Genomic DNA, 21,449 nt, shown 5'->3' with positions numbered 1-21,449 from the left:
AGTGAGAATCTGAAGCTAAGAACATTGCTGGAGTGAGTTTCATTCACACATGTGTTGGGTTAATGGGACATCTCTTAATGAAGGGAATGTGGGGGGTTTTGGCCCAGCAGAGCATTTGTGCAGACTCATCATGGACACACAGCACTGTGTTTAGTCATTGCATTGCAGCCAGGGCCAGGTCTGCTCAAAGCTCCACCTGTCACACAGGCCTTGCAGAGGGATAACTGTAGGAAAAAAAACCTGTACAGCTTTAATCAACAGCAATAAAATAATATTAAACTCAAAACTACAGATGAAAGTATCCTTTTTTTCCCTACCACATGTCCAGAGTATTGGCTTTTCATGTTGAGATACACAGAATCATGCTGAGGTGAGGATCTGCTGGATTTACATGGGCACATATCAGCCCTGGGAAATGCAGCATCAGTTCTAGCTAGGAGGTGCTACCCCATAATACCACTCCCTGGTAATGGGGGATTTCTCCTCAAAATTTAGAAATCCATTCTTTTATGTATTGTGAGGATTTACACTTTTTTTTTTCTAAACCACAAATTTCCAAAGCAAGGCATAGCCTCTACCTCTAAACCGCAGTATGTTTATGTACACTTACAAAAACACCAACAAATATTTTTCATTTCACTCTTAGCTGTTTACAAGTTAAGATGGATGGTGTGAGAGCTGACATTGTGCTTTGGTTTTTCTGGTCACCTCCAGGGAGTCCAGGGGCCCAAGGGCCAGAAGGGAGAGCCGTACATAGTAGCACCAGAGATCATCAGCCGACACAGGGTACGTCTGTATTATTCTTAGTTATTCCCAGTTTATTATTATTATTATTATTATTCCCAGTTATTCTTGCCCCGTTCACATTTTCAGACACAGCATGGAGGGTAAATTTTTCTTCTATTGTGATGGGCACATCCCATGAGGCCCACTTTGCTTCTGTGTAGCTTTTGAAAAGCAGTTCTTCTGCCTTCTGCTTTTTCTGGTCACAGCAAAGTTTCTATGAAAAAATCTGAACTCAGTTATTTCCAAGGAATGTCAGCCCAAAGGTGGATTGCAGAGGCATATAGGTTAAGTATTTCTCTCTTTATTCAATGACTACCTTTGTATCATGCATGGCAAAATCCTTTCTTTGCCATAGGTTTGTCCATTGAATGATTCTGGTTACTATTAGCACCTTTCCTGTAAAATTTTCATGCAAGTGTTTGATTGACTTAGGATAAAATATCCTTCAATATTTTGTTTAGGTATTTAGTAAACTCCAGGTACTGCAATAGCTGTTTTTGTTGTCTCTAATCCTTAAAACTTTTTTTGTACTCACTTGCATCTTTTTCTCATATATATGTAATTTTTCATAATTTGAAGGTATAAGAGGTAGATAAGAGATTACATCCCATGTAGAGTATAACTCATGGCTGATCTAAAGCTACAGCTATACTCAGCACAGAAGGGATCTGCTGGCATTGTTTGTGTGTATTTTGTGCCAGCAGTAAGTGCCAAAATAGGTATTTCTCTTGACATATTTGAAAGTTGCCTGTATTTTTTATGGAAATTTATTTTACTTCTAGAAAATCTTCAGATCTGCAGTGTTAGTGATCAGGAGTGATTAAGTAATGTTTAAGAAATGCTCAACTGTATTTTGGCCAAGGATGGATACTGACACCTGTATTCATTTCAGAAAGTACTTTGTTCCACAAATTATTCTGTTAACTAAACCCAAATTAACTAGGTAGTTAAGATGCTACTCAAAATGATTGAAGGTGTTTGGACTGAATAACACATTATTTATGTGTGTTGAAAGGTCTTTGGGCTAGAACATTTTTGGATCTAATTTCCAAAAACATTTCAGCATGTACTGAAGTTAAAATATGTGGTCACTGAAAACAGTATGTTCCAAATGCTTTTAGTGACTCAGAAGAGAATCAAAATGATTCAGTAATTCCCATGCAACTCACAAAAAAAGAGCTTGGACATTTCAGCTAGGGTTATAGCCCTAATTAAGCCACTGGTTAGATAGGATTTTTCAACAAAAAAAATCAGTGTGGTCTTTTGTATAGTTCAGCCTTGTAGTTTGAATCCCTGACTTCACTAGCCAAGTTTGTACCCTGCTCCTCTACTGCATGCAACTACACCATATCTATGAGCTATAAAATCTGTGTGGCCCACATTCAGTTATCTCAACATCTCTGGAATCCATCTGTATGGAAGGGTTTGAGTAGCATTGCATGCTATAATTAGTTGTTTGAATGAGAAAAAAAATAATGAGCAGCAAAAAGGTTTTATCCTATTTTGTATATAGAACTTATTCCATTTTTTACTTCTTTGTGTTTTTTTGGTTTTTTAGGGAGATCCTGGGGATTCAGGGTTCATTGGTTTTCCAGTAAGTACTGTTACAGTGGATGTGATAAAGTGTCAACAGTAACTAACTTCAGAACACCATTTATTGACAGCTGGTGGATTTTTTTATTTAAAGGGACCTCCAGGTACGCTGGGTATTCAAGGACCTGTTGGTCCAAGAGGACAGCGAGGAAGACCAGTAAGTATATTTAAATTATGTTCTCTAGAAAATTAAGCAAACAAAAGAATTATCTCAGGAAGTTCCATGATGTTGGATTGTAACCTAGGTTAGAAATAGCAAGAAGGTGTCAATGGACATAAAACCTTTTAAAAAGCTCTGTGAGACACTGAGAGATGAATATTGCAAGAAGAGGTAAAGGGGTTTTTGCCTTGTGCTGTCAGAGGCTTTTGATTCATATTGTATATTTTTAACCTCCTTGGAACATCTCCCTACACTGAATTATCAGAAATATAATGCCTTAAAGATGTTATCTTTTCTGCTCATAAAGATATGTATATTAGCTCTCTGTACTTCCCAGAGGAGATTGAATGGTATTTAGAGTGCAATTTTATTTTTAAACAATTTTTCCATGATTATTTTCCAAAATAGTCATTTACAGCATTGATGTTTTCAACTCTTGTGGTATAATTCTTTGAGAAGACTCTGTTCTCTGCAGATACAATTTCCACATTTCTTATTTTCATGGTTAATAGCTTTATGGGTGAGACGCAGATATTCAATTCAATAGATTTAATTTTCTTTAAGATTCTTTTATTTTCATGTAACACAACTTTGAATCATTTGCTCTTTTTCGTTGTTTTGTCAAAATTTTCTTTGGACCTGCTTTACATACCTGATCTGAGGGGAAAAAAAACCTAATTCAGGGCTTCTCACTCACAGCCTCCATAACTGTCTTCAGGGGCACCCATCCTCCTCCCACTCCCAAAAAACCCAAACCAACCAACCAACCAACCAACCAACCAACCAATCAAACTAACTAACTAAAAAAACCTCTAAATCCCCAGCATGCTAAGCCTTTCAAAGTTAATTATCTGCACTGGTCTGTTTTATAACCTGGAGTAAACTGCACCTTTTCTTTCTCACCAGTCCTCCTGAAAGGAAATCAGTCCTTCACTTGCTCTTTCTTTGGAGCAAACCCACAGAAGTTCATGAGTTTCACACAGGAGCCCAGCCTACAGTGACTCATATTCCCAGTGCTCTCACTTGGATATTAGGAGTGCTGTGAACCGTGTATTTTTGGAGCCCCTGTCTTGGGAAGGCCCCACAACTACTGTGGTTACCATACTGGCAGCATCTCTTTTGAGAAAAATACATATAGTAAAATAAATAAAAGACTTTGTTTACTGCCTCTGAAGCTGTGGCTGACCTGTGAGAGAGATCCAGGAGCACTTTCAGAGGTCTGAGCTGCATCACTGCATTTCTCTGAGTGCTGGGTAGTGCAGGGGGCAGGCAGGGCTCCCCCAGTCCCTGCAGCCTCCCCAGGTGAGGGATTCCCTGTGCACTGCATCTGCCCAGTACATTAGGCAGCAGCTCACAAATTACCAAAAGTGATTCAAAAGCAGTATTTTTTTCAGAGCATGTCTAGTGTTTGTGCACATAAAGGTACATAGCAAGGCAGAGGTGTCTGAAGAGTTCAGATCTCACCTGAATGTTGCTATCTTTTGCTTGCAGCTTAGGCTTGATTTTGCATCATGCAGCTAAGATCCCCTTCAGGGCTCAGTAGGTGACAGTTCCATCTGCAGCCTTCTCTCCTTTCCCTGTCACTCATTCACCATGAGCTGAACAGTCATGCTTCTTATTCACCCCAGCTTTCCATCATTTGACAGTTTCTAATGTGTAGAGCCCTTTGGAGCCTGTTAACCACCACAGCTGACCGAAAAAAGGGAGATTATCTCTTCAATTAATGGCTTTCCTACCTCATATAAGCCTTTGGCAGATATATTTCCTGTTTCAGTTTCATTTGCCACCATCTTCCTTTGATTTCATTCTGTACAATCCCAAACAGTTAATCTGAGATGTATGTGGTAGTTCAGCCCCCTTACAGACCAATACAATACCAAAACTGCAGCCCAGTGAAGCACTTAAAGATGTGCTTAATTCAGGTATGAGCTTAAAATGTTGCTTAGTCAGGATCCAAAAGCACAAGTTCTTATTACTTGAGAAATGGATTTTTGTTAGAGTTAGGCTGGGTAACTGTCATTCTGTTCAGAGAGGTTACAGTGTGACCTAGGCAGGTATTTTTCAGAATAGTAAATACAGCTAATATAGTGACAATAGCACATGGGATGCTGGGGAATGCACTTCCTGCTAAATATATATACTTAGGTTTCAGACAGAGTAACTAACCTCCTGCATGCATTGATTCCAAAGCAACAAGTAACTTGCTCTCCCCTATTGTGCTTCTCCAGGGACCACCAGGACCCCCAGGGCCCCCAGGACCACAAGTAAGTCTTTGTGTCAGTCATTAATGTTGATTTTGTGTTGCTGAGGTTTGTCCAAGACCTACTTGAAGGCATTAAAATAAAGAGCCACGGGCTGCACCAAAGGCTGTTTAGCACAAGACTTTCTGTGTTGGCTGCATACCATGGAAAGTTAATCTTACACTGGGATCACCTACCCTGAAAAGATTAAACCTGTTCTACAGCCAGATTTAATTTACTACTGTAGTCACAGTAGCTTCCCATGAACAGAGAATCCTTGCAGTATTCACAATATTCAATTTTATTTCCACGTTAAAAAAATATATGAGTTCATTGTTCCAGCCCATTTAGGTGTTTTTATTTAGCATTCAAGGCTATTAAAAATCTTGCATAAGAAATGCTTGATCTTTTCATTGCATTACTCAGTGGATGACTCAAAGAACTGGTAGCATGACACTTTAAATAGAATTTGTCTTTCTAAAAGTTTGGGTCTGTAAAATTACTTCTAAATCTATAAAAATACTTCAAGGTAAACTTAGACTATTATTTACTTGCAGTTTTTCAGTGGTGTCATACAGACTTGTAAGCCTGAAAAAGCCTTTATGTATGTTTAAATTTGAATTTGGGACTAGATTAGAGTTGTACGCTTGGTAAACATGGACCTTTTGCTTTTGCAGGGCAACAGGGGCCTTGGCTTCTATGGAGAAAAAGGTGAACAGGTAAAGGAAAACTAATGTATTAGTATCACTACCAAAGGGCAGGTGGATGTTATCTGCTATTTATAAATGAATGTATTTTAAATACTATCTTCATTTGCAATTGCATTATGTAATTATAGGAGAAAAATGAATTATAGGTCTGTGTCTAGGTCTCTCTGTCTCTCATTTACACTGACACAGAGGTAGTACTTCTGAAATTTATAAAGCCAGGCTACTTAATGTAATGCAATAATCTTAGCTGTTGTTCTGGAAATACACAGGGCAAGAGCAAGTATTGCTGTATGTTAATCCAGCACAAAATTAATATATCTTTCTATAAATTTATTTGGTATGTTGCATATGGTTGAGAGCCATACTCCCAGCAGGGACAGACCTGTGGTGCTCCTTTGATTGCAGTGTCCTCAAGCCTCTGCTGATCAATAGCTTGACCAGGTATTGGAGCTGTCAGTAAATGTTCCTTCCTGTTTTTCCTGCAGGGCTCCCCAGGTCCTCCAGGTCTACCTGGGCTTCCTACAAGAGAACTGATGGGTGTCCCCTCTGACAAACACAAGGTATTTAAGAGAGCATTTTTCTGAAATAAACAAGGAACTAAGAGTTTTGCGCTGTGAAAACTAAGATATTGTACAAAGGTGCTTTAACATACAGAACTTAAAAGACTTTACTATATCACAGGAGAAATCTGCTGGTTTCACAAACTTGGATCATACAGTATTTATTGACACTATGGTGGCTTAAGTAATTCAGAAGGTATTTCTCAAGTTTAGAGGTACCTTTGGCAAACTTTGTTTAAGCATCCAACTACTGGCCATCACTCAGATCTCAGCAGAAATGCCTGCTGAGGAGCCATTGCTGTGTTTGTTTTGATAACTTATCTATGTGATGCAGATAGTTATATACATAGACTTATTCATACATATTGGAGAAATCCCCACATGCAAGATGCTGTTTATTCTCATCTGTTGCTTCTTACTGGGAGCAGAGGCAGTCATTCCCTGTATGTGTATTTTCTGTATCAGACACCAACCTCCAGGCCAGTTATTTTTCATCCCATATTTGAAGTGAGGAACATTACATGGCTCATACAATTTCTGCAGTAAGATGAGTAAATTGCTATGATACTAGAAGATCTAAAAACCCCTTTAATACTCTGCAGTTTACCCTAAATAACATACATGCTGAGATTTTCATGACTAAGCAGAGACACCCATATGTGAGCTACTTAACCTGAAGAGTTGTTATATTCAATGGAGATATCATCAATATAGAGAGTGGAATTTAGGCTATGATTTGTCTCACCCTAGCAGGAGCTCCTGATCAAATAATTCATAGATAATCAGTAGGTAAAAATAGGAGTGTGTGATTTATTCATAGGCATTACTTAGGCACTCACCATCCATATATCTCCTGAACAAGCCTGGAAAGAGCTGAGCATTCACATTCCTAGGGACCTTTTCAGAAAAAATTATCAAATATTTCTTTTAAAGCAACTTCAGGAACTTATGAAAGCATTCATTTCATATGAGAAGTGAATGAATAAAGAACAGCACAAGAGTAGTGTTTTTTCACTTTATCAGTCATTTTGTGTTGTATTAAAGTTATTGAAATGTAAATGGGAATGCCAAACCTATCTGAATACTATTTCTTTATTGTTAGGGTGAAAGAGGAGACCCTGGACCAAGAGGGGAAACTGGAATTCCAGTAAGTCATGTGGAGAAGAACAAAGTCAAATAATAATATTTGTTTGTGTGCTCTTCACTAATGTGATGCAATATAGATATGGAACAATATATATATGTTATAAGCAAAGACACCAGTTCTAATACTTCAGAAAAAATAAACAACTTGATGTGTAATAACTCTACAGCACAATCAGTTGTTCTCTTACTGGTTTACTGAAATAAGATTTTCTCTCAAACATTTTTAATTTTAGTTTTAATTATTAATAAATCTCTGTACTTGTTCTTCTGATCTATGTTTTAAAATTTGACTGTATTTCATTAAATAAGAATATCTGGAATACTTTTTAATTCTTTTTAGCCTGCTGTCAAACACATACAGACATTTGTCTCATGTTTTTTTAGATCTGTTGAGTAAGTGGGCAGTAATCCCATATGTTGCTGTAATTTGTAAAGCTGTCAACCCAGCTTGACTGAACATGGTTTAGTTATAACTCACAGACAACCTCTAGACTGACTAAATAGCTTTGCCATCGAGTGGTTCCTTTTGACTTCCCAGATGGTTTAAAAAACAGTCTTTACCAAGCAGGGATGCCTCAGTGAGCATTTTGAAGAGCTTTATTTTCTCAGATGGTCTGGTCAGCAGCTCCACAGGGTTATGGGAGAAGGTCACATTGTTGATGCCCTCCATGTGTGGTTGCTAATCAGCTCTTCAGCTGCTGGTCATATTTTACACATCTAGGATTTTTTTTTACTCATTAGGAAAACTGTGGATGTAGAAAAAAAAACCTGTAGATATGAATGTAGCTTCTTTTGTTTTCTATAGCATGATGGATAGCAGCATGCCTGTATTTGCCAAATAGCTCTCTGAAGTTTGGGCATAAGATGAGCTGCTTAATTGGTTGTGCAGCTGAATAACTACTCTGGCTCTTCTTCAGAGCTGCAGACACAGAAGAAATAAAGGAGATAATAGGAGGGGGACACTGTCCTCTCTCTATTGACCTGCTCCTGCTATTGCAGTGAAGCAAGCATGTTACACTTAATTTTAAGGACAACAGTTCTTTCACATGCAGCTATTATTAGATTACCCTTGTGTTATAATGATGCTTTCTTCCTGTTTAGCTTCCATAAAACAGTGTTGCAATTTTTTTGCACATAATGAAGAAATACATTAACTGATGTGCAATCTTTCCTAGGGTGTACTCCTCTTTCCTCTCGAAAAAGGTGAAGAAGGGGTAATGGGCTACCCAGGACAAAGGGTGAGTCACTTTTAAGGGTAGAATTCACTCAGCTGGACGTGTGGATCTGAGCTGGGAGTTCTCTTTCTGGAACAAAACACAGATGAACAAATCATAGAAATTACAGTCCTTCAGATCAGTAGGTTTGGCCAGCTCAGAACAGCAGAAAGTGAAAAGGCTGTTTTGAAATGGGGGTGGGAGGAGGCCCCCAGGTGTGCCAGAGAATGGCAGGGTGTGCCTGTGCCATCACTGGGAATCTCTGTGCACCTCTCACCTGAGGCTGTGCTCACTGTCAGCTCAGCACAGCTGCTGTCCTGGTCCTCAGCACAGACTGAGCTCCTCTGCTCCCATCTGAGCTCTCTGCAGACCATGGTTAACAAACACGAGTCTGACTCCACTTACTGGTGCACTCAAACAAAAGTCAATCCAAATGCTTCCTTGTAGCATCTATGACTGTTTTGGGGCAGTGTTTCTGGAGTGCTTAAATGGAGTAAGAACAGCACTGAGAATACATTTTTTTTAAAAAATCTGAATCATCGTAAATCTTTGTGGTCAATTTACAATTGATTAAGTGAGAAAAAAGAAAATACCGTAATAGATTTCAGACTTGTACTGTTTGCACCATACAAAAATCTAGTTGAAAACAAATCTGAAGTGCAACTTTTAGAGTTTCAAGCTGTTAGATTTATTTTATCTAATTAATAATAAAGATTCTTTGCCATTTTATTTTGTTAATTTTATTGTACCTTCATAGGGACTGCCTGGCATCACTGGTTTTCCAGGACTCAGTGGAGAAAGAGTGAGTATTTCATACAAGACTGCTGTTTCTAACACATATGTCGACAGTCTGTCTGAAAAGTAAACTGTGGACGAGAAATTCTGCCTGCAATTACACTAGCTGTAGTCTAACAAATATCATCTGGGTTCATCCATCATTATAATTTTGGGTCAGTTATTTTTCTCCTCAATGAGAAAAAAAACTACCGTATGATTAAAGTCTGGTTTAGCTTAAACCATGAGCATCTTTTGAGAGCATCTACAGGGAGGTGTCATTTTTATTGTTCTAATTACTGTGATTATGATTTCTGTAATTTTCTTGCCACAAGCAGAAACTTTTTTGAATAGCTTTCTGCAGATGTACTGTTATCTTGGATATCACAAAGGGAGAAGCGATGGAAACTGATAAATATACCACTTAAATCTCTGTCCCCATGGAAACACACCCAAATATTTAAAATAGCATTCTGTCAGACAGAGACTTTCTGTTTGGTCTCAGAAAAAGGCTTCTTCAGTCAGCATTAGAAATCACTTCCATGAGGTAAATAGCTGTGGGATGCACAATTTTTCCACGCTTTGCCATCTTTAGTTGTTTAAAGATTTGTCCTGCCACCAAGGCATAACAATAATAACATGAAACACATGGGACATGAAAGTTCACAAAATCTGAAAAAAACCATTTGCACAGCTACTCAGTCCTGGTGGTGTGGAAGGGAAATGCTGTTAGTAATACATACATGAAGAGGCTCGTGCAAAACCCATTAAAGCCCCCTGGGTGACCTTAACATGGGTTCATGCTCCAGTCAGATGAGAGCAGTGCCTGATCTTTTTTGAGGATGATTCTTGGCAATAATTTTAACAGAAGGTACATTGGTTTGGATGGACTATCATTGTATAATGTGTATGTGAAAGGGGACCCCCTACTCTATGTGCTATTCACAACATCCTTTTTGTTGATTTTTGAGTAATTTTATTCTCTAGAAAGAAAGAAAGAAGGATGATTAAGTCCTGCCAGCACACAGATGAAGTTGCAGTTAAGTAGAAAGCTGCTGGCTTTGCTTTTAGACCACCAGCTCCACCTAGTGTAAAGAGATTTTACACTGATAATCAAAAAGCTCTTTTGTCAATGGTGTGATGTACACTTGCCATTATGGAAAAGTCTCTGAAATATGATCGGGTTTGTGGCATCTTTTTGGGAGCTGTGGTACTTTTAGTGCTTCAAAACTACTTCAATAATGACTTACAGAGCTGGTTGTAAAATAGTTGTACTCACTGTGAAACTTGAGAGATGCTGAGATTTAAAAAACTAATAATCTAATTATAAGTGTGAATTATGCAAAACTACTGGTTTCAGGAAAACCGTGTTACTTGACATCAGGTAGTGATAGACATTGTTTTCTACTAAAAGCACACCTTTTTAACACCAGTCTCTTTCCAGAGTACCCATAAACATTTTCTGTAGAGAACAAAAGTAGTCGAAGAGCTGAATAAAACACACAAAAGAGATGATCTCATCTCATCAGCATCTCTGAAATCTGGTTGCTTCTGAGTTCTTCTCATTCAGCTCTTCTTCAGCCAAACAGTCTCCAGCCACCTGGAAAGGAACAAAAAGGACCTGTGCATTTCAGAGCTATCTCACTGCTCACTGTTTCCAGTCCAGTGAAAATATGCCTAGTTTTAATGATTCTGACTTATTCAGTTTTCAAGCAGCAAGCTGGTGTGGTCTGGCCCCTGTGTCTCAGGGTCAGCTGGCATGGAGAGCATCCCCTTTCCTCCTCCTGCACCCTGCAGCATCCATGGAATGGTGTGAGTGTAGGTGCTCCTTCCATCTGCACCACTGCCAGGGCTGACAGAGCCTGCAGCACAGCAGATCCCTCTGGCCTTTGGCAAGAGCTAGGCTTTGTCCAAGAGCTGGGACATCAAATGACAAGGAACCTAATTGGTGTTACAGGAATTGCTACAGACCAAATAATTTTAGTCTCTCTTTGGTAAAGGAAGGTCAATCATTTTTATGTATATTACAGGGTTTTCCAGGATTTGATGGTCCACCTGGTGGCCCTGGTCTCAGAGGAAGCAAGGTACTGCTTTACTTTCATTTGCTAGAAGCAATAAGCCAGATGTCATTTTGCCTTCTTTCCTTTTCTGTCATCATGTCATTGTAGAACCTGCTATGTGGTTTGTTAATTTGACATCTTAGAGGTTTCTTAAATATCATGTCAGTACCTTTGGTAGTTTGGGGTTTTGTGTTTCATGGACATACCTTTCCATTTTAAAATAAATTCTCTATAATAATGTGCTTGGGTATGATATTTCAACTTCTGTTGACAGGGGGAGCTGGGCGAGATGGGTCCTCCAGGGCCAGATTCCTATTTTCCTTCCCGCATCCCAAGGAAAGGTACATCTTCTTTGCTTAGATTGTTTATCTTAGCTGGTTTACTACCTTCTGCATAGATCAAAAGCATGACATTCTGAGAATTCAACTCCTTAAAAAAAAGTTTGCTAAAGTGTTCCAAAAGCTGTAATTGCCTTCCAAGAGAGTGCCCTAATCACCTTTTTGCAGGCAGGTGGTTTCTTGGTCTCTCCCACTGAAACTGGATTGCTATACAAAAGGCTTCCATGCATGCCTGTATCCACAGAGGAGAAGCAAGCAAAAAATCGTGTGACTTTGTTGTACAGTGAAAGGGGGAAAGAAAGAGAGAAAGAGAGAAAGAAAGAGAAAGAAAGAAAGAAAGAAAGAAAGAAAGAAAGAAAGAAAGAAAGAAAGAAAGAAAGAAAGAAAGAAAGAAAGAAAGAAAGAAAGAAAGAAAGAAAGAAAGAAAGAAGAGAAAGAAGAGAAAAAAGAGAAAGAAGAGAAAGAGAGAAAGAGAGAAAGAGAGAAAGAGAGAAAGAGAGAAAGAGAGAAAGAGAGAAAGAGAGAAAGAGAGAAAGAGAGAAAGAGAGAAAGAGAGAAAGAGAGAAAGAGAGAAAGAGAGAAAGAGAGAAAGAGAGAAAGAGAGAAAGAAGAAAGAAAGAAAGAAAGAAAGAGAAAGAAAGAAGAAAGAAAGAAAGAAAGAAAGAAAGAAAGAAAGAAAGAAAGAAAGAAAGAAAGAAAGAAAGAAAGAAAGAAAGAAAGAAGAAAGAAAGAAAGAAAGAAAGAAAGAAAGAAAAGAAAGAAAGAAAGAAAGAAAGAAAGAAAGAAAGAAAGAAAGAAAGAAAGAAAGAAAGAAAGAAAGAAAGAAAGAAAGAAAGAAAGAAAGAAAGAAAGAAAGAAAGAGAAAAAGAGAAAAAGAGAAAAAGAGAAAAAGAGAAAAAGAAAAAAACCCCACACATTTAAAAAGCCTTGAGGAATATAAGAATTTTTTTTTTCCTTTTTTAAATTGACAAATTTTCACTGTGATCTTTTCGTTAAGCTTGCAGCACCCAGTGTCAGCTGTTCTGCAGAGCTCTGGTGGCTCTTCAAGGGTAGACTAGAAACACATAAAAGGTGATAGCAGTTTGCCAAGGCCAAAACTATTCAAGGGAAGGTGCCAGCAAACAGCAAGAGTGATCACATGCCATTGCCTTGGCCTTTGTCCTCATCCCACGGAGTTTACTAGTCTTGTTGAAAGCCAGAGAGACTAGCAGTGAATGGTTCCCTTCCTCCCAGAGAAAGGGGGCAAGAGGCCCAAAACATTGGTCAAATCACCCTGAATACTCTGCCAACCTTTTAGAAGCAGTAGGGACTGTGTAGAGAGAGAAAGAAGCAGGCAAGGGGCTGAGCACAGCACATGTCCTCTGCTATCACTAATCTTTGAGAAGAGCACGATACTTTCTGCAGGCAATAGCTGGACCCAGGCTGATGCTTTTGGTAGTAGGAATCAGAGGAAAGCTCACATATCACACATCTGTGACAGTAGAAACTTTCTATAGGAGAAAGAGGAGCTCTCTGAGGAGAGCTGCTCTTCTGTGCTTCCCAGGAGCAATATAACTCTGGCTGCATATTAGTAAAAGCTGAAAGATACTATCCTTCTTCTGGGCTTGGTGGCTCCCCACCATTCCTGTCAGTCCATTTTAAAGCTATTGTGAACTCTACTACTCCAATTGAAGATTCTAATATTCGCATTTTTACAAAGAGCAGCACTACACTAACATATTTTCTGGAACTGGGAATATCTTTCAGGTGCAAGAGGTGATCCAGGCTACCCTGGAGCTTCTGGACTGCCAGGAGACCGAGGAGATGAGGGAGATCGTGGATTGCCTGGTCTTCCTGGGTTTTCTGATGGTAATACCCCAGCAATACCTCTTTAGCACCTTAACTTTAGAGGGAGTTTGACTGATACAGGGTCACAGAGGGGAAAATTTTTATGCTGATCATGTGATACACAATACAGAGTAGTATATAATAACTGGGGGGGGGGGGGCAAAGAGCAAGAGGAGCATTTTCCAATGGGACTCTTGCAAAACTACTGAAATTGAGACAATGACAGAGCCTTGTTTCTGTTTTACTGCTATTGATTTACTCAGGTCAAAAGTGCAGCTACCATTTTTGCTCCATGCTAAATATGTCCATTTTTCCTTTCATGTTAGATGCAGTTGTATGAACTTTCTCTTCTGTTACATCACAGCTCTTTGGGCAACACTGTTAAGAAATTGTTTTGAACTTCTTCCCTGGTTCTGTTTCAGGGGATGGGGATAGGCCAGGCTTACCTGGAGAAATGGGGCCAAAAGGTGAAAAGGGTGAAATAGGATCTCCTGCTTATTTTGCTGGACCACCTGGGCTTCCGGGTAAGGACGGCTCACCAGGAATTCCTGGTCCACCCGGTCCTGTTGGAATCCCTGGTAAGTGCAAAACCAGAGATGATGAGAACTCACAGGAACATCTTTGATTATTTTAAAGACAGCTGTGGGCAGGGCAATGAGAGACATTGACAGAATGAAATGAAATGAAATGAAATGAAATGAAATGAAATGAAATGAAATATGAAATGAAATGAAATGAAATGAAATGAAATGAAATTAAATTAAATTAAATTAAATTAAATTAAATTAAATGGAAATGAGAGGTGGGGAGAACATGCAGAGATGTACACTCATCAGTGAAGAAAAGGTTTGCATGATTTTTAGACAGTCATGGCAACATTTGAAAGAATGAAGAAAAGGGTGTGCAGGAGGTGATCCAGAGCAGTGCTAATGCAGAGTAGGTTGGGCTGAGAGGAGGAATTCAGTGTTAGAACAAAGAATGGCAAGGCTTGTCTGGCACAGCAGGTGGAAGTTACTGAGGATGAGTGTGAAAAGCTGTCAGAAAACGGAGAGAGGAAGAGAGAAGGGAGTACATCATAGCAGACTGGGTTAGACAGTAAGTGACATTAGGTGAAACGGGAAAATGCATTGCAGCTCAAAGAAATAGGAATGAAAGAGAAAGAGAGTAAATCTACAGTAGATTAATTTATATTTTTATTTAATTAAACTTCTAGGTCCTCTCTTTGGATTAAAAGGACGAGAGGGAATACCAGGTAGATTTGGTACACAAGGTTTCCCTGGGCCAAGAGGACAAAAAGGACCTAAAGGTAGGTTATAGCAGATAACTCAATAAATGATCTGCTGTTATGCATTATGTAAAAGCCCAGTATGTTCAGTCTTGGTTTTTTGAACTATAATGTGCATAAGGACTGATGAATTTGTTCTGGGGCTAACACGACAAAAAAAATGCTGTGTTGGATTCTTGTCAGAAAAAAAAAAAAATCATTTTCTCAAGTACTTGAGAAACTACTCAAATATTCTCAAGTCTATATATAAGATGCATACAGCTGCACATCTATTTGTTGTTGATAGAGCTTTCTTTCTTCTCATTCCAATCTTTCCCCTAGGTGAAGAAGGGGATTGCACAACATGCCTTTTGACTGAGGAGCTCAGAAGGGGCCCTACTGGTCCCCGTGGCCCTCCTGGCTTTCCAGGAACCTCTGGCCAGCCTGGAAGGAAAGGAGAACCTGGTGATCAAGGACCACATGGTCTTCCTGGCTTTCCTGGAGCAAAAGTAAGATGGTTGTTTCTTTATTGCTTAGTTTTATATGCCTACTATGAAAAAAATCCAAAACCTCAAGCCATTCTCCATGGGAAAATGATTAATAGTATAATCTTTCTTTTCTTTTCTTTTCTTTTCTTTTCTTTTCTTTTCTTTTCTTTTCTTTTCTTTTCTTTTCTTTTCTTTTCTTTTCTTTTCTTTCTTTTTCTTTTCTTTCTTTCTTCCTTTCCTTTCCTTTCCTTTCCTTTCCTTTCCTTTCCTTTCCTTTCCTTTCCTTTCCTTTCCTTTCCTTTCCTTTCCTTTCCTTTCCTTTCCTTTCCTTTCCTTTCCTTTCCTTTCCTTTCCTTTCCTTTCCTTTCCTTTCCTTTCCTTTCCTTTCCTTTCCTTTCCTTTCCTTTCCTTTCCTTTCCTTTCCTTTCCTTTCCTTTCCTTTCCTTCCTTTCCTTTCCTTTCCTTTCCTTTCCTTTCCTTTCCTTTCCTTTCCTTTCCTTTCCTTTCCTTTCCTTTCCTTTCCTTTCCTTTCCTTTCCTTTCCTTTCCTTTCCTTTCCTTTCCTTTCCTTCCTTCCTTCCATCCTTCCTTCTTCCCTTCTTCCCTTCTTCACTAGCTCTCAGGAGGTTATCTATAAAATACTGAAGGCCAAAACTTGCTAGGATGGAACTGAAAATAGGAAATTTTGGGGACAGTGAAATATTTCCCAATGAATCAAAGTCCACCTTCTATGTGAAGAAAGCAGAATCCTTTCACTGCCCTGCTGTAGTACTGAGTGTGATCCAACCATCTAGAAGGAAAACAGCTCCATCAGTAACCCAGGGTTGTTGCTTGTAGCATGCATATGTTAAACTGATAAAATGTAAGGTTCTTGTTTATAGTACAATATTTCTAAAAAACACTGTGCAATAACACTGAGGAAAGGGCTGTGCTTGTAACAGCTTGTTTGTTAGTGATGCATAGAGGTGCTGTACTGTGTGGTGTGCTAACTGCACTGTGGCTCCCCAAAGGCAGAACTGGCTTTAGTCAGTGACATCTCTCAAGATTTCAGAATAAGTTCTTTGTAATACTGACCCAAAAACTGATTTTGTTTATCATAGAATTGTAGAATGCTTTGGATTGGAAGGGACCCTAAAGATCCCCCAGTTCCAAACCCCTGCCATGGGATGGAACACCCTTCACTAGACCAGGTTGCTCAGGACCCACCCAGCCTGGCCTGGAACACTTCCAGGGATGGGGCATCCACAGCTCTTCTGAGTCTGTACCAGTGCCTCACCACCCTTACAGTAAAGAATTTCTTCTTTATCTAATCTAAACCTACTCTCTCTCAGTTTAAAACCATTCCTCTTTTCCTATCACTACATACCATTGTAAGGTCCAAAGATATCAGAGCAAACTTGTTTTCAGTTAATGCTTTAGGCTCTTCTGAACATAAAATAAACCAGGCCCACTCACAACTGTCTAAAGTTTTGGATTTTTTAGAATTAAAAAACCATTCATTAGACATTGACTATGTCATGGCTGTATTTAAAAATAAAAATAAAAAAATTATTTATATTTATATTTTTTTTTTTTCCCAAAAAATTCAAAATACTTTTATGGAAAGCTATACTTTCTAGAAGTCATGAAAAAATTGACAGAATTATTTCCAAAATGTAATCTTGGTACTTTAGTTAAAACTCTGCAAGTTTTACAAGGCTTTTTGCTTTTGAGATTCTTCATCCCAGAATTTAAGTTACTGTAGAACAGAGAGAAGTATAAAGATGGACACACACAGCACAGCAAATTCAAAAAGTAAAACAATATAGCTTACATATTCTTGATCCATACTCTGGGGCAAAAATCACTCCATACTTCTTTAAGCATGTTCAACAAGCTACATATGTGGATGATAAATACAATTAATCCTGATGAGATCTATGTCAGTTTAATGAAAATGAAGCTTTATCCCAAGCAAAAGGATTTTTTTTCTGTAGAGAAAGAGAAATTAGAATTATCTGTATAGTATTTTGAAAATACCTCTGTGCTAAATTGTATTATATACTTAACAACTAAATTTTGAGGACATAAAGATAGCAATGTGAAGAGCATGCTATTAGTGCAGTGTTATTACAGTAATTCAGCACTATTTTAAGTTCCTGCTTTTTCTAAGCAGGAAATTTTTAAGTTGCTTAGGGCATTTTCTCTTAGTAGTTCACCATGTTCACCATGTTGTCTCCAGTGCAGTTCTGCAGCAGCAGTCACCTGCAGAACTCATGGAAAGCCACACGTGCCCCAATCCATCCTCATGCAAAATCTCCTCTACCCTGCCATAGAAACCTTGGTCCTAGTTAGAACATACTAATAAAGGTTCTGCACAGGAGAAAGCAGAAAAATTTAAGGTGGCTTTTTTTTTAAAGCAAGACAGTGGCAATGCAAATCTTGATACTTATTTCTTAAGCAGTTCTGGTTTGTTTTGGGCTTTTTTTAATGTGTGTAACACCAGGGATTTTCGGGTCCAGCTGGATTTCCTGGACGGAAAGGAGAAAAAGGAGACTCTTTACACATAACTACAAAAGGTAGAGTGAAAATTCCTATCACCTGCATTTTCCTATTATTTGTAGCATTAATGAAAGATTGATCTCACAGTGGAAGGTGTTCTTTAGGCACCAAAGGAATCCGAGGAGACCCTGGGCTGCCTGGAATCAGAGGTGAAGATGGTTTCCCAGGCAGAGATGGATTAGATGGTTTACCAGGACAGCCTGGCCTTCCGGTGAGCAGCAAAACAGCAAACACACACCCAGTTACCAATGCTCTTATTTCTCAGGGGTTCTCATCACCAGCCTGTCCTCCTTGCACAGAGAATGATGCAAAACTAGACTGGGTTTGCTGGTTATTGATAAATTAAGCATCAGGTTTACTCTCGGAGTTTTTAGAAAAATCCTTCATTTTTGTTTCCATTTTACTTTGAAAAGTGGTAGTGAATGGTTTATTAGTGATTCCTTCTAGTATAGTCTGAGATTTTTTGTGACTGGACTACAATAGCTTTAGTAGAACTGTCTTGAAGGAAAGCAAAATTTACTACAATTTTGTGTCCTTAAAATGTACATTGTATCATCATATTGCTTGATAGCAACTCACTTAACTGTAGTTATCTAGAAATTATGCATATAGTCTTTGTTCATTTTCTAACTTCCTTGTATAGACAAAAATTAAATATCTTGCAAGAAGAATTCCTGAATGACTAGAATGACTAATGCCTATGAGCTGTTATTCATGAGAGTAGTTCAAGTGTTTGAGTTGCATTTGTTTCTCAGCAAAGTCAGGAGTGACAACCTCCATCCACTTCCCACAGGGTGATGCTATCAGAGGTTTCCCTGGTGATCCTGGTTATCCAGGGGAATTAGGTCCAAAGGGCTTTCCAGGAGAAGCAGGCCTGCCAGGTGAAGGATTTCCTGGTCCAAAAGGGTTCCGAGGTCCTCCAGGTGACCAAGGACAATCTGGAAGCCCAGGAACTCCAGGTCTGCCAGGTCTGCCAGGAGAGCCTGGCCAACCAGGTAAGAGACACCACTGTCTTACATCAGAGCCATGGGAAATCAGCTCTGAGTTGGGTGCAGCATTTATCCAGCACCCTGTGGAAAAGGGAGAACTTGGTGGAGGTTATGTAGGGTAAAAGGAAATTCTGATATTGACCAGAAATCTTAAAGAAGGAGGTACTTCAGAAGTCCCAGTAGTTTCATGTCAGGTATTGAAATAGCATGAATTAATGTGTTAGTGCCAGCAAGTAACATTTTTCATGCTTCAAGCAGCTGGAGGCAATGGAGCAATGTCCTGGGATTAAAAATCTCACAGGTGGTTTCTCTGATTTTTCCCATCCAACATAATCTTTTAATTGACCAGAGAAAATCATGTTTCCACCCTTTAGAGCTCCTCATAGTATTTCTGCAGCTTTACAAGTCCCTTCCAAGCATAGCAATGCCATGGCTATGTTCAAAAGAGCTCAGGCTCAGAGTTTTATTCCTCTACTTTGAGAAGCCTAGCAGAATATTCAAGCTAAAGCAAGCACATCAGCCTTACACAGTGCATGGGACAGCCTCCTAAGTTGGACAGGAGAGGTTTTAAGCCTAATCAATGTGTGGATAGAGTGTTCAGTATGTTACAGCAAATAATTTGTGTTATGTGTGCATGATGCATAGAAGAATATATTATCTGCTGGTTTTAAAGGCATTTTGGTTAGAATTGAGAACATTTTTGTCTTTTTTGCAATTTTTCTCTTTGAAATAACTGTGTTTTCTAATTATTTGCTCACAGACTGTGGGCAGGTCACTGAAGACTTTCCTAGAGGAGATGCAACTGAGCCAATATGGTCAGGTACTGTATGCAAATGGCTTGAATATCTTTTTAGCTTTTGTGGGTTGATACTTTTTTTCTGATGACTGCTTTGGATGCTCTTTGTTGTAAACTATTTGAACTTTAGGTCACAAATAACTATGCATATACTCTATGTAGCTCTAAACTAAATTAATCAAACTGAAGATTTTCTAAAATTATTGCACTTTTTGCTCTACAATTCAGAGATTCTTTATTTCATCACTCTTGAGGATTTATTGTATCATTACTGTGCAATCTATAAAAACAGTACCAGAAATTAGGTGCCCAATACAATTTTAGCAACTTCTTTTAAAGAATAATTTTGAGTGAAGATTTTCAGTGCAATGTGACATATAAGAAAAATCCCTTAGATTTTTACAAAAATTGACTTGATTGCATCACAGGTGTAAATCATCCATAGGGAAAGAAAGTGTTTCTCTTATTCTGAAAAATACAGTCATCCATGAGACTGGACTATCCTTCCTGTGCTGGTCCTGCCACCACAGCCCCTGTAAGAATAGGCAGAAGAGCAGCTTTTGGGGTGGAGATCAGCTTGAGTGCTCCTCTGAAAATGCCACCCAGAGCCAGAAAAATAAAAATTCTTTTCAAATTAGAAGTTTGCTTGATAATTTTCCTTCACCTGTTTTAATGAAATTGTCTCAATTACAGGACCAGAGACATGGAGAGGCAGCATAGGAGCACATATAGTGCAGCTAACTTTTTTTGTTGTTTGTTTGCAGGTGCAGGTTGTGTAAGGCCACCAAAGGGATCCCAAGGAAGGCCAGGAGTGCCAGGAGCCACAGGTGATGTTTTGCCTTTACCCATATTGTGTTTCCCACATACATTGCATTTGAAGGGCATCTTGCCATATCAATTATGACTGAGCCTTAGAAGACAGCAAGTTTTAGAAATTACATTAGAACACATCATTAACCTGACCTTGCCAGAGAGATCTAAGCAGTGTGCAGCCCTGGTGACTTCACCATTCCTGGGCTAAGCCTGCCTTTGCCAATGAGTGTCAGCCACAAAACACTTGAAAGAGCCTTGTCCATTTGCTATTCTCTAGTAAAAATATACAGAATCTACAGGTTTAGTGCTAGGGAGAGTGCTGAGGTCTCAGAGCTGACTGAACATCTGACACGTGCAGATCCTTCTCACTGTCATAAGATAAATTTCAGAAAACTGAAGTAAAAAAAGCATCAAAATCCAAGTGATATTTTCCTTAGTTTGTCATAGTTAGGGGTGGAAAGAAACTTGCTTTCAGTAATGAATAAATGAGCTGTAATTTCTGATTGTAATTGATGCTAAGCAACAAGATTTTAAATGTTAAAGCATGTTGTTGACCTTCAAGTCTGAGCTGGGAACTTATGAAGTTCAAAGTGCTAGGGAGGGTAGGAAAGAAAGCATTCCACAGGAATTATTTTCAAAGAACTTTACCAAAAAAATCTTGATCTCGTAATACAGTGAATTAATGAGACTCACATAATAGAACTTGCATGGAAAAAAAATATAATTTTTGAAACATAACAAAGGAATCCTACAAAATGCTTGCAGGTTTTGAGATGTTAAAAAACAGTAGTATTTGCCCTTACTGAAATGTCAAATACTGTATCACAGGGAAGTGAGGTATCATTTTAGCTGTCAGGAGAAAAATCAGTATGAACAAGAGGTCAGTTCCAGAAGAACTGGCACATCCTTTTTTTTTCAGGCACATCCTTTCTTTTACTAGGGAATCTCTAGACCACTAATGTTACAAATATAGTAAGTAGGCTAGTTAATTTGCATTCATTTTGAGGGATTATTAGATCTAACCTTTAGCCTTACATTTCTGCTTCTTAGTTATCTAAACCAGTCTGCTCTTGTTCTGTGATCAGTTTAACAGGGAAAGGATTTTTTTTTCCTCCTACAGCATCTCATCTGTGCCCATTTCTGTGAACATT

At 38.7% G+C, this 21,449-nt stretch overlaps 2 protein-coding genes across 3 annotated transcripts in view; one reads left to right on the top strand and one right to left on the bottom strand.

Annotated features, from left to right (window-relative positions):
- COL4A1 (collagen type IV alpha 1 chain) overlaps nt 1–21,449 on the bottom strand; it is a 366,614-nt gene that overhangs the window by 203,824 nt on the left and 141,341 nt on the right. The window lies entirely within an intron of this gene.
- COL4A2 (collagen type IV alpha 2 chain) overlaps nt 1–21,449 on the top strand; it is a 135,121-nt gene that overhangs the window by 89,546 nt on the left and 24,126 nt on the right. For both annotated transcript variants that reach the window (XM_079322730.1, XM_079322729.1), the window contains exons 8-27: nt 715–786; nt 2,345–2,380; nt 2,474–2,536; nt 4,768–4,803; nt 5,457–5,498; nt 5,975–6,049; nt 7,152–7,196; nt 8,371–8,433; nt 9,167–9,211; nt 11,214–11,267; nt 11,518–11,584; nt 13,328–13,429; nt 13,831–13,986; nt 14,622–14,714; nt 15,015–15,181; nt 17,645–17,717; nt 17,805–17,911; nt 18,494–18,695; nt 19,450–19,509; nt 20,250–20,312. In XM_079322730.1, coding sequence (XP_079178856.1) covers nt 715–786; nt 2,345–2,380; nt 2,474–2,536; nt 4,768–4,803; nt 5,457–5,498; nt 5,975–6,049; nt 7,152–7,196; nt 8,371–8,433; nt 9,167–9,211; nt 11,214–11,267; nt 11,518–11,584; nt 13,328–13,429; nt 13,831–13,986; nt 14,622–14,714; nt 15,015–15,181; nt 17,645–17,717; nt 17,805–17,911; nt 18,494–18,695; nt 19,450–19,509; nt 20,250–20,312 — 1,621 coding nt within the window. The remainder of the gene's footprint in view (nt 1–714; nt 787–2,344; nt 2,381–2,473; nt 2,537–4,767; nt 4,804–5,456; nt 5,499–5,974; nt 6,050–7,151; nt 7,197–8,370; nt 8,434–9,166; nt 9,212–11,213; nt 11,268–11,517; nt 11,585–13,327; nt 13,430–13,830; nt 13,987–14,621; nt 14,715–15,014; nt 15,182–17,644; nt 17,718–17,804; nt 17,912–18,493; nt 18,696–19,449; nt 19,510–20,249; nt 20,313–21,449) is intronic.

This window comes from Erithacus rubecula (assembly GCF_903797595.1).
Source record: "Erithacus rubecula genome assembly, chromosome: 1".
Taxonomy (NCBI): domain Eukaryota; kingdom Metazoa; phylum Chordata; class Aves; order Passeriformes; family Muscicapidae; genus Erithacus; species Erithacus rubecula.
This window is presented reverse-complemented; position numbering and strand designations above follow the sequence as displayed.